This window comes from Stenella coeruleoalba, assembly GCF_951394435.1.
Source record: "Stenella coeruleoalba genome assembly, chromosome: X".
In the NCBI taxonomy this organism is placed as follows: Eukaryota; Metazoa; Chordata; class Mammalia; order Artiodactyla; family Delphinidae; genus Stenella; species Stenella coeruleoalba.
Window position 1 is genome coordinate 34,833,939 of NC_137152.1, and position 13,382 is coordinate 34,847,320.

Consider the following 13,382-nt stretch of genomic DNA (forward strand, 5'->3'; position numbering starts at 1 on the left):
AGGCCCGTGGGCCATGGCCGCTGAGCCTGTGCGTCGGAGCCTGTGCTCCTCAACGGGAGAGGCCACAACAGTGAGAGGCCCGCGTACCGCAAAAAAAAAAACACAAGACAAAAGGTAAATGTTTATGGACATATACACACATTACATCCACTTTAAGATAATAATTCATGGCCTATGTTTTACCTTAGATCTTCTTAAATATTCCCTCTGCCAATGAAAAATTAATCAGTCGATCTGAAAAAGAAATGGAAAATTTTATTCAAGCCAAATTTGAGGATTATAACCCAAGAAGAGCACCTCAGAAATCTCTGAGAACTGTTCTGCCTGTTAGAAGTCAAGACAGTTATGTAAGTTTTTTGAGACAGAAGGCTGCACATCAAATGACATATTATTGATAATTTACATAATCTAAGTGGGCATCTAAGCCAGCATCGTGGTGGGTCATGTGACTCCTTACAAGAGCAAGAAAGAATGCTAAAAGAAAGAAAGAAAGAATGCTATCTTTTAAGGAGCTGTCTTGTTGATAGGAGAATGTTGCTCTTTATGGTTGAGCAGGTATTCCTGCCCATGGGGAAGGGTTGGTTGATGCATAATGCAGATACACAATGCACAGTCAGGGGAGAGAAGAGGCCAAAAGGCAGAGAAGAATTTTTTTCTGTTTAGATTTTTCTTGTCTTGCCATAAAATATGAATTTTATTTCACACCTCCAATTTTGGTAAAAAATCTGTGTGTGTATAAATGTCCGGCAAAGATCTAAAAGGAAACATCTTATCAATAGTTACCTCTAAGTAAGCGAATGAGATTGGTGGGGAGAGCTACAGAGAGAATTTCAAGAATCATAAGTCCAGGTTGTCTCCTGTGTTTCTGACTATAAATCAGAGGTTCCCACCACCTACTCCTCAGGTTCAACTAATTTGCCAGAGCGGCTCACAGAAATCAGAGAAACATTTTACTTAATCTATTACAGGTTTGTTATAAAAGGATCTAACTCAGGAGCACGAAATGGAAGAGATGCATAAGGCAAGGTATGGTGAAAGGGTCCAGAGCTTCAGTGCCCTCTCTGAGCTCACCACCATCCCTGAATCTCCACGTGTTCACCAACCTGGAAACCCAACCTTTGGATTTTTATGGAGGCTTCATTACATAAGCATAGTTGATTAAATCAATGGCCATTGATGAATAGTTCCACCTCCAACCCCTCTCCCCTCCCCAGAGGCTGAAAATTACAACCCTCTAATCATTAGGTTGGTTCCCCTGGCAACCAGCCCCCCTCCTTAGGTTACCTAGGGGCTTTCCAAAAGCCAACTCATTAACATAAGCTAAGGTGTGCTTATATGAATAACAAAAGCCACCCATTACACCTTTATCTCTCTTATTATTTAGGAAATTCCAAGGATTTTAAGAGCTCATTGCCAGAAACAGGGATGAAGACCAAATATATATTTCCTATTGTCAATCACAACATCACAGTATTTTGAGATTTTCCATAATAAAAAGCTTTTTTAAGGAAAAAAATCTAAACATAAAAAACAAAACTATGAAATACCGGAAGTAAACATTTGTTTAAATCTTAGTGTTGGAAAGTCTTCCCAAGGAAAACAAAAACCCAGAAGCTTCAAAGGGAAAGAGTCACAGATAAAACAACATAACAATTTTTTAAGTTTACATATGGCCAAAGCTCCTAAAAACAAAATTGAAAAACTGGAAAGAAAGATTAGGAGAAAATATGTTTAATATATACAACAACAGACAAAAAACTAAAACCCCTATGATTTTAAAAGTTCCTATAGATTGTCAGTAAAAGACTAGAAAAAATGTACATGGGATGTTAACTAGTAAATAAGGGTAATAAAATGGTGAAGAAACAAGGTTTGTTTAAATAGCCTTTTGTCTTAAATTCCCTATCTCTGGTGATAAGGATACTTTCTATCCTCCTGGTACAGGAAGGGTATTTTTCACATGGGGGACTTATCTCCTGCTTTCTGGGGGACAAAGGAGGGTCAGAGTATTCTTCTTGTACCAGCTGTTTCTTAAGGATCTTTAATTCAAAATAATCAATATGCCAAAATGGCATTTTGGGGTGACATATTGTGAACCTCTACACTTCTCAAACATCAATCAAGGTGGTAATGGTTAAATAATATGTGATGCAACCATACTATGGAATACCACAAAGCCTTTAAAAAGTGTGAATGAAAAATGTCTGTCATATCAGTAAACAAAGGATGTTGCAGCCATCAAGCCACCAACACCCTTCCCCAAACACAGGATACTGGCCCCAGATAGCTGACGTACGTATCAAAAGAATGATTTCAATGAGTCCAGACTTTTACATCTTCCCATACATAGAAAAGTGCTAAATTCATTAACTTGAGATGTCTGGTTTTCTTCAATTAACAGTAATCTTTTGATATCCCAACTACCTGATTTTTGTTTCAAAACTCCTATATATCCTGGCTCCTCACATACCTCTTTGAAGCAGTCCTTTAGAGCTATCTGAGAGGCTGTCTCCCATGCTTGAAGTCCTCAGAAATCTGCTGAATAAAACATAATTTTCAACTTTTAGGTTGTGTTTTTTTTTTTTTTTTTTAGTCAACAAAAGAATAAGGTCAACAAAAAGAAGATATCCAAGATATATTGTCAAGTGAAAAGCTTTGCATACTGGGACTTTCCTGGTGGTCCAGTGGCTAAGACTCTGTGCTCCCAAAGCAGGGGGACTGGGTTCATTCCCTGGTCAGGGAACTAGATCCCACATGCCGCAACTAAGAGTTCACATGCTGCAACTAAAGATCCTGCACGCCACAACTAAAGACCTGGCACAGCCAAATAAATAAATAAATTTTTTTTTTAAAAAAAGAAAAAAATTGCGGACTAATATGTGTAGTATAATTATATAAATAAGATACTCCTTAATTTCCCCAGCATTACTCCTATATTACTCATCCTTAAACAAATAAATCTCTGCTACTACAACTCATCCTGAAGAATCCTGGAGGATGCTCCAAAACAACTCATCCTGGAGCATGCTGTCTTGAATTGCTCACATGAGAAGTATCTTTCTCAGAAATCAATACCTGAAAATTGAAGTCTAATGGCAAGACTTCTGACTTGAAGTATTTTTTATTTTCTCTGAACACACCATCTCAATCCATATATCTGTATTTCTTGCCCAGCATTCCCACAGGCCCACTGACGTATTATTTCCTCTCTTCCAGAAGATGACTGCCTTATCTCTCTTTAATTGCATAACCAGAGCAATTTCAGGTGTGACTCAAGGCCTTTGTTTTACCTTAGACTGTCTTGAGTAGTCCCTCTAACTTTGGTAAAAATGTGTGTGTGTGTGTGTGTGTGTGTGTGTGTGTGTGTATGTGTGTGTGTGTGTGTGTGTGTGTGTGTGTGTGTGTAAATGCCCAGTAAAATATCTGAAAGGAAACTCATCGTATGGAAACTGAGCAGGACCCTGTGGGGACCTCCTGGGTACTCCATTTCTTGTTTGTAGGAAATAGGCTTCATTCAGCTTCCAGGACTTTCCCTGAGTTCCAAAGGGCAGATTCAAACAGTTGCTAATCAGAGAAGTGAGGGAATGCAGAAACAAAGGAGAAGCAGTCATGTAACAATAGTGCAGCAATTAAAGCAGGGTCCTGTTTCCTGCTCAAGGAATATATATAACAATATCTTCGAGTTCTCCTGCAGGAACTAAGGCCCCCAATCAGGTGGAGGATGGTAACTTCAGGCTGAGCACAACATTCCTGGAGCACCATCCTGTTACCTCACCACCCACCAATCAGAAGAAAGTCACACACCCTGCAGCCCTCACCCACAAATTTTGCCTATAAAAACCAACCCTCAAACCATCAGGGAGTTTGAGGTTCTTGAGGATGAGCCACGCATTCTCCTTGCTTGGCCCTGCAATAAACCTTTCTCTGCTCCAGACTCTGATGTTTCAGTTTGTTTGGCCTCACTGTGTGTTGGGCACACAAACTTGTGTTCAGTAACAGCCAGCAGGCTAGAATCAAGTCCGTAACATAATCCATTCCAGTTTATCAAGTCTTAATGCCTTTCTCTGCTCCAAAATCCCATGTTTAGGTTTATTTGACCTCACTGTGTGTCAGGCACATGAACTTGTGTTCAGTAACAATATTATTCTCAGCAGTTACCTCTGAGAAAAGGAATAGGTTTGGTGAGTGAATGAAAGGGAGAATTTCGCTTTTCACTCTATAAACTTCTACACTATTAGATTTAAAATAAAATAAGCCTGGATTTATATAAATGAAACATAACACATATAATATTTTATACAGTGTTTACATTTCAAGACAATTTAAATCAACCAAATAACTTGCTTGAGGTTTTCAGTAGGATCCAGACTCTGCTACTGAGAACCTCAGGCAAGTTTCCCTCTCAAAAGCCTTTGTTCTCCTCATGGACACCTCCACAGGATTATCTATATTACTTTAGATGAATGCTGTGAGTGGCAGAAAATTCTGACTCAAAATGCATCTTCAGGATGTTGGCTTTGCCCTCAGGCTGCTTCCCCACCTGGCTGCAAGATGGTTGCTGAGATCTGGGTATGACACCCAGAAATGACTTATCTTGAGGAAGAAAAGCTGTCTCTAGTACTATTGGCTCTTCCTTAGGAGCCAGGAAACTTTTCCAGTAGGTTTCCACTAATCATAGGGATAGAGTAGGATAGTTACACAGGTAGTTTTAGAAATCCTGCTAGGGGATTGTAGATAGAGAGGGAAATTTAGGGAACTTTGGGAGACCACTGTAAGTTAATGATCACTCAAGAAAGCTATCAGAACATCATGGAACGAAGCACAGCTTGCTTAACTATAAAGCCCTTAATAAAAGCATGAGATACACCCCAGGCCATTAAGTGAAAAAATGAGGTCTGCATCCTGCTGGTCAAGTCCAGCAAGATAAGGATCCTTAGAACCAAGGACAGGAATATAAGGGAAAGGTGATATTCCAAAGCAGGAGACCCTCATTATACTGAAACCTGAGATGATTTTAAATATTTTAGTATATGTTACCGCCCTTCTGCTGATTTGAATAAGCGCCATGACAGTTCTAGTTTGACCTTATAGGGTCAAACACTCTCCTGCCTAATGCGAAGGAGGAGCTGGTGATGCAAGCCTGACACCTACTCAAAGAATGAGGAAGAAGGCGGTCTTCCCCCACCCCACCCCACCCCCTGCCCCACTTTCCTTTAACTATAAAAATGTAGCCCACTTAATTCTCAGGGCATAGCACTTTGTCAGCCTGCTTGTATCCCTCACAAGTGTCCTATAATAATAAATCTTCTTCTTGCCTCTCCCTGAATTCCTTCTGTACTGAGATATAAAGAACCTGACCTCTGAAAGTCCAGATGCCAGGTTAGTGATTCTAATTAAAAGACCATGGGTTCAAGTCCCAATCTGGGTTTTGGCTGGGTTCAAGTCCTGGCCTGTGTGTTCAAGTCCCAAACTGAAGTGCACGGTTGCACTAGCATATCATTTGCCAGAGTTTGGTAAGTTGCCCATCCCTAAACCAGTCATTGACAAGAGGAATAAATTCGCACAACTGGCTTAGAATGATCAGAATGCTCACCTTGCCACTATAGAAACTGGGAATGGGGGAAGTTTCCCTTGAAGCATATGGTTGTGTAGAGAAGGGCAAGTACCTGAACATGACGGCTCTGCTTCAGGAGTAGACAGGAAGAAATGGATGCAGGATAGGAGCCCCAAACTGTGAATGCTAGTCTTGGGGCCTGTCAATCTCATCCTGCTCCAAACTGTACTCCTGTTCATCTTTCAGGCAGAATCTAATCCGCCTCATGCATTTCCTACTTCAGGGAAGGATCTCTTTGGCTGCGCAGTCATCCAAGTCAGAAAGCACCAAGTCATCATGATGTTCCTCCCTTCCCCCTCCCTTCTTAATCTGTTAGAAAATCTTGTCAATTATACCTTCTAAATCTTATTTTGTCTCTTCTTCATCCTGCAGCTGCTGCTTTTTTGTCCCATTCCATGTTCTCTCTCACCAAAACCATTTTATTATTCTCTTTTTAAAATATATAATTTTTCAAATTATAAAGCTATTACATATCTATTATATACATGCTTGGTCCATCCAGAAAATAAAAAGCACCTGCAATAACACTGCTCAGAGATAACGATTGTGGACATTTTTGTGTATATTCTTCTTTGCTTTCCTCTATGTGTGAATCCACATATATAGGTAAAAAAATATTACTTAGTTTTATTGAGATCAAACTACTTTATAGTATTTTCATTAATATAGTATATTAATGAAATAGTATGAAATATCTCCACGAGAATAAATATTCTTCTAGGTAGTCATTTAAAGAGCTGCATTATATTTTATCTTACCAAGATTTCATAATCTAGTTACACAAGCCCTTATTCCTAGATTAGGTTTTCTCCAGTTTTTTATATTGTAAATAACACTTACAATACTAACATATTGGTAGGTAAATCTCTGCACACATGTGTGAGGATTTCCTTAGAATAAATAAATAAATTACCAGTAGGGAAATTGCTAGTTCAAAGCACACGTGCATTTTTTCCCATTCGTTTTTATTACGAAATACTTCAAGCAATCCTAAAGCCTGCTGAATATGATAATAAATACCTGGGTACCCAACATCCGGTTTGTCAGACCTTAATGTTTTGTCATGTTTGCTTCAGATCTATCTTCTTAGCAAAATAAAATATTAAGACATACTGGAACACCCTATCTCACGCACCCATATCCAATTCTTTCCCTGGAGGAATCACTATCCTCAATTTGGTGTTTCTCAGTCGCATGTGGGTTTTTAACCTACATATGTATGCATATATATATATGTATATATGCATTTATAGGTATATGCAAGCGTAAACAATGTATGGTACTGTTCCGCTTGTTTTTAAACTTCTTGCTGCACATTTTCTCCTGCAACTTGCTCTTTTGGAATAACATTATACTTTTGAGGCTTATCCAGGTTTACACATGTAGCTGTAGTTCATTTGTTTTCATAGCTGTTTCTATGGTATTCATTATATGACTATGCAGTCAAATTTTCATTTTCTTCTTGGTAGACATTTATATTGTCTCCATTTTTTTCACTGTTATAAACAACATTGCAATAATTATTCTTGTATATATCGTCTTGTGTTTACTGAGTAAGAGTTTCTACCTGGGCTGGAATTGCTGGGGCATAGGCTACGAGCATCTTCAGTTTTACTGTGTTGGTCTCCAGATTGGTGGTACCACCTTACCCTGCCACCAGTACTGTGAGAGTTTTCTTTGCTCTACATCCTAACCACCACGTGGTTTGACCAGTGTTGCTACTCCCCATCTTGGACGCTGGTGATGTAGGAGAGTGCTCATTTCTCTGAATTCTGTCACCATGAAGTATTAGCAGTTTTTCAACTTTGCTAATTTTTTTTTTTTTTTTTTTTTTTTTTTTTGCGGTACGCAGGCCTCTCACCTTGCAGCCTTTCCGGAGCACAGGCTCCGGACGCACAGGCTCAGCGGCCATGGCTCAACGGGCCCAGCCACTCCACGGCACGTGGGATCTTCCCGGACCGGGGCACGAACCCATGTCGCCTGCATCGGCAGGTGGACTCTCAACCACTGCGCCACCAGGGAAGCCCACCTTTGCTAATTTTTTAGGCCAAAAAAAGAAAATATCTGTTGATGAGGTCTAAATACATTTTGATTCATTTTTTTCTAATTATAAAAATAACACAAATTACTTTAGAAAATTTGAAAACATAGACAAGCACACACAAAAAAGAATAATTCCCTTTAATCCCACCACTCAAATATAATATCAAATAATATCTGACATTTGTGAAATTCTTACTCTATATATACCTAGGGCAGCTTTTGATACCTAATATTTCACAAACAGGATTCACTAATACATATTTAATATACGTGTGAGATATATATATATACAAACATATATATGGTAAATATATATATGTATATATTTAACCTTTACAAAAAAGGTACTACTTTTTTATAAACTAGTTTTTTTCACCTAACATAAGTCACAATCATTTTCTCATAATATCTGTATTCTGGACTGGAGAGTGTTATTTAAAGAGTTCCACATTCATATCCATCTGTCTCCCTTCACCATCCAAAAACTAAGGACCAAACTGAGCCCAGCAATGAGTCCTAGGAAGCTGGCTTGCTGCTAGCTGTGTACAGTGGTGTAACTGACTCAGCCGCAGTTGAGAATGGGAAATGGAATTAACATACAACTCTCACTACTCAGGGAAGCCAACTCCCACCTCTGCCTTAGAGCCTTCTGCTGGGGACTACCTATCCTATCTGTCCATCGGACAATATAACATGCAACTCCTTTTAGCTACTAGCTCTCCTGTGTCCTCATCCCATACTCTTTTAGGTTTTCTCACCACCACCACCCTTCAACGTAAACATATTACCTACATTCTCTGCCTCTTGTCTTCACTGTCTGCCCCCCAGAACACCAAGCTCTCCAGACACTGACCCACAGGAAGTTTGATATTCCATTCTCTTATGTAGCCTGGCCTATGTGTACACTTGAGGAGGTGAACTATATTTGGATTTGATCCAGCTTCCATGGCAGAAAAGAGTCTGCAATGGGTGTATCATTGCTCACCTAGACTATTGCAATAGCTTTCACTCCCTCAAGTGTTGCCTTTCTCACCACTGCACCTTCTGCTCCACAAATCCAGCCACATAGCTGTAAGTGAGCTTCCTAAAAATTAATTGTTTTGCCATTTCTCTGCATAAAATACTCCAGTGTGCCACCATGGCCTATGGGATGAAGCCCAAGTGCCTCTTGCAAGACCCTCTGTGATCTCTGTTGCCACTCCTATAGCCATTCCACCTATCACTTCTGCGACACTCTGTCTGCTCTAGTAATTCTGAGTTGTTGTTCTCTGCCCTCCTGACACCATTTCACACCCTTGTGCCTTTGCACATACTTCCCTTCCTGTGTAGAATGCTCCCGTCTTCTTATCTGCCTGGAAAACTCCTATTCATCCTTCAAAGTCCTATTCCAAAGATATTCCCAGAAACTCAAAGTACCACTTTACATATTCTTTATTAATTACAAAGAGGAAAAGTTACCTTTACAATGTAGAAACCTAGCTAATGCCACCTTAACCTGGTGGTCAAATTTATCATCATCGTTAATGGGACAAACAGACATCATATGTCCCCAATGAATGATGCAATCTGGTACTATTCTTGCCAAAAATAGTTCACCTGAATCTAATCCTGAAGGAACAATCAAACACTTCCAAATGGAAAGATGTTCTGCAAAACTGGCCTGAAGTCTTCAAAAATGTCAGTGGCCAGGAAAGACCAAAGCAAAACAAAAGGCTCAGAAATGGTTCCAAATTAAAAGATGCTCAAGAAGCATGACAACTAAATGCAATGTGTGATCCTTGATTCCATCCTGGATCAAAGGGAAAAAAGCAGCTACAAATAACATTATTTGGAGGACTGGTGAATTTTGAATATGGATTATATATTAGATAATAAAGTTGGGTCAATGTTAAATTTCCTGAGTACAGTCATTGTATTGTGGTTACGGAGGAGAGTGCCCTTGTTCTTAGGACGCCTTGAAAGGGCTAAAGTGTTGCTATATCTGCAGTTAACAGTGGTTCAGCAAAAAGAAACAAGTAAACAGATAAATATGTGTATTTGTATATCTAAATAGAGAGACAAAGGAAATGCGATGGCAAGTGTTAACAATAGAGAAATTACAGGTGAAGGGTACACAGGTGCACATTATTCTATTCTTCATCTTTGCTGTAGGTTTGAAATTTTTCAAAACAAAAACTTGGACAGAATAAATAATAAAAACAAACAAACAAATGAACAAAAAGCTTTGTTCCAGGTCATGTTTTCTATGAAGCCTTTCATGATATCCCTCCTGGCTGCCCCGGTCCCCGAGCACAGACACACATAAAACAATGAATCACCCTCTCTTCCAGACTCTTTCATGATTATGTATCTCTCTGACTAAACTGTAAGCTCTTTGATATCTGGGCCTGTGTGTGTTGTGTTGGATCTACACAATGCTAGAACTGTACCTGACACCGACTGGATGCTCAGCTGATGCTTTTTTAAAAAAATTAATCGAGCTGATTCTTGAGACTTGGAAAGGATTCAGTAAGCAAGAAGGAGCAAGAGCCTTATCTCATGGGAGAGGAGTGGCATGAGCAAAGGTAAGGAAGCAGGAATGTATATGTTGCAATTACCAAGAACATTTGATTTGTTTGGTCAGAACTGAAGATTTACATAAGTGAAAATGCCTAGCACACAATAGATTCTTAATAAAAACTTGGTGAGTAAATGAATGAATGAGATCGGAAAGGCAGGCTTAGATCAGAGAGGAAAGGGCCTTGACTACTGAATTAAGAAATCTGAGTGTTAACTAGTTCTTGACACCCAGGGTCTTTTCCCAGTGTCAGGAAGAGAGTGTGTTCTTCAGCAAGTCCCTTGTACATGTTTCCCCCTAAATAACAAGGAAAAGTAGAGATAAGTGGAAGTCTGAAAGTGACCAATTTCCAAACTCAGGAGGAGGAAACATCTTCTCATCCACCCAGGAGAAGTCCTACAGTGGAGTTTTAAGACACCCAAAATCCCTCAGATGAAAGGGCATCACAGAATATTGGCTGGAAAAATACATTAATCTATTTAATATGAACCATGCTTGTCTTTGAAAATAGTGTATGGAATTATTTTGGTTAATTTTACTATATATATATATATATATATATATATATATATATTTTTTTTTTTTTTTTTTTTTTTTTTTTTTTTTTTTGGCTGTGCCGCGTGGCTTGTGGGATCTTAGTTCCCTGACCAGGGATTGAACCTGGGGCCACTGTAGTGAAAGCATTGAGTCCTAACCACTGGACTGCCAGGGAAGTCCCTAATTTTACTACATTTTTAAAATTTAAGGAGCACACCTTTGCACACAACCCCAAGATGACAAGGAGTGATGGGGCAGTGATGAGTCTCTGAGCTGCTCTGTGAAAGAATTTGTTAGTTTTAGGTTATAGTTGTTTCGAATCTTCAGTCAAATTCTACAACAATCTTAGCTGAAAGGAAATGCAAATCTCAGGGAGCATTTTAAAAATCTATTTTTGGCCCAGTTATGATGTAGTGTTGACTGGCTCCAGAATTTTTTAACATTACTGGTTAGAAACCACTGGTGGCGGTCAAAATGACTTGTAGCTTACAAAGCATGTGGGCATTCTTTTTGGAGAAAGTAGACAAGAAAATTTGAGCTGTGGTTTCATGTAATAAAGTAGAATCAAGTGATAAATCATGTGGGCTGTATGCACAAGCGGACAGTGACACAGCTAAATTAGTCACAATTGTTCACCACAGGCCAACTTCATGATAGATAAAGGGCTATATATCAGCAATGTTCCCTTAGAAACAGTCCTGATGTGTCTGTGAGCAGGAAAATAATTCTACGGCTGCAATCAACAAAGAAGTATCGGGCTAGCTCACCAAGCCCAACCAAACCCCTATCTCGCTGCAGTTTTATAAAGATTAGCATATCACATGAGCCAAATGCTGTGCCCCAGTGTAAAAATATGATACTGTTACTTTGTAGAAAAATTGTAAGCCCTGTTCTTCAACACCAATAAAATAGAAGCATTCATAGATACTGAGTTCAGTGCGATCCAAAAACTGAAGCATAAAATAGCTACCTGGTAACAGAACATTTTAAAACATCAAGACAGATAAGAATTCGGGCTCGGAAAATAAATGACTATGAAGAAAGATAAAAAGAAGAGAGATCTGGGGTTTCTCTGAAGACCCGGCTCTGCGGCCAAGTCCTCCCTGTAGCGAGCTGCCATTGCCATGGAAACCAGTGGGAAGGGCAGTGGGGGCCTGTGACTCCCGCGCAGGGCGGCGGGGGTTGGGGCGGGTGGGGGTTCGAGGTGGAGACGGGGTGGTGACCTATGACTGGTATACTGTCCCCCAGACCCTCTCCAAGAGACTCCACCGAGCTGCTGCTTCCTGAACTCGCTCCCGGGAGCGGTGCCCCAAAGCAGCCAGGAGAGACCACTGTCCCGCCACCTTGATGACAACATCCCCGTGTCCCCTCCTGGCTCAGGCTGTCAGGCAGCGCTCTGTCCATGGCCTCTCCCAGATAACCAGCAGTCTATACATCAGCAATGGGGTGGCAGCCAACAATGAACTCATGCTGTCTACCAACCACATCACGACAGTCATCAACGTGTCGGCAGAGGTGGCCAACACGTTCTTCAAAGACATCCAGTGCGTACACGTGCCGGTGGTAGATGCTCCCACCTCGCACCTCTACGACTTTTTTGACCCTATGGCGGATCACATCCACAGCGTGGACATGAAGCAGGGCCGAACGCTGCTGCACTGCGCCGCCGGGGTGAGCCGCTCTGCCGCTCTCTGCCTCGCGTGCCTCATGAAGTACCACTCCATGTCGCTGCTGGACGCCTACACGTGGACCAAGTCACGCCGCCCCATCATCCGGCCCAACATCGGCTTTTGGGAACAGCTTATCCATTATGAATTCAAGCTGTTTAGTAAGAACACCGCTCACATGATCAGTTCTGCGGTGGGTATGATTCCAGACATCTACGAGAAAGAGGTCTGTCTGATGATGCCGATGTGAGCCATCCCGGTCAGCCCCTGACATCTGCTGCAAATCCTATATCAACATTGAATGTTGAACTTTTGTTGGTAAAGGAACTAGAAACCACCTTTTAGAAGGGCAAGCAAAAAGGGCAGGGGGAGTTTTTAGCTTAGTATGCCTTATCTTTAAAGAATAAAATTCATGGGGCTTCCCTGGTGGCGCAGTGGTTGGGAGTCCGCCTGCCGATGCAGGGGACACGGGTTCATGCCCCGGTCCGGGAAGATCCCACATGCCGCGGAGCGGCTGGGCCCGTGAGCCATGGCCGCTGAGCCTGCGCGTCCGGAGCCTGTGCTCCGCAACGGGAGAGGCCACAGTGGTGGGAGGCCCACGTACCGGAAAAAAAAAAAAAAAAGAATAAAATTCATTAAAAGTAAAATGGTGACAATGTTTCTTATCTTGTGAGCGGCACGGCATGGCTGCTGCGGCCTGGCAAGAGAGGAGGGTGCTGAAGGTGGTGCCCAGCTCAGATGGACCTGAACCCTGGGACCTGCCAGAGCAGACTACTAACCCAGGGGTGAGTCACCCGCAGCCGCTCCTCCCACCCACCCAGCGCCCCAATCCCACCTGGTTCTTCCCAATCCAAAGCCAGAGGCTTAGACATCGTGGTACCCACTGTGTGCTTCTTACAGTAAGTGCCAACCTACTGGATAAGTGGTCTTCTTGGGGTTCTCTGGGAGTCCTGGGGGAGCCTCA

General features: G+C 41.2%; 1 protein-coding gene across 1 annotated transcript; it reads left to right on the forward strand.

Moving 5' to 3' along the window:
- Positions 1-12,098: 12,098 nt before the first annotated feature.
- Positions 12,099-12,764, forward strand: DUSP21 (dual specificity phosphatase 21; the record flags this gene model as incomplete). Its single annotated transcript, XM_079910265.1, has 1 exon — positions 12,099-12,764. The coding sequence occupies one exon, from the start codon at positions 12,099-12,101 to the stop codon at positions 12,666-12,668; it is 570 nt and encodes a 189-aa protein (XP_079766391.1). The 3' UTR covers positions 12,669-12,764.
- Between the last annotated feature and the right edge of the window lie 618 nt (positions 12,765-13,382).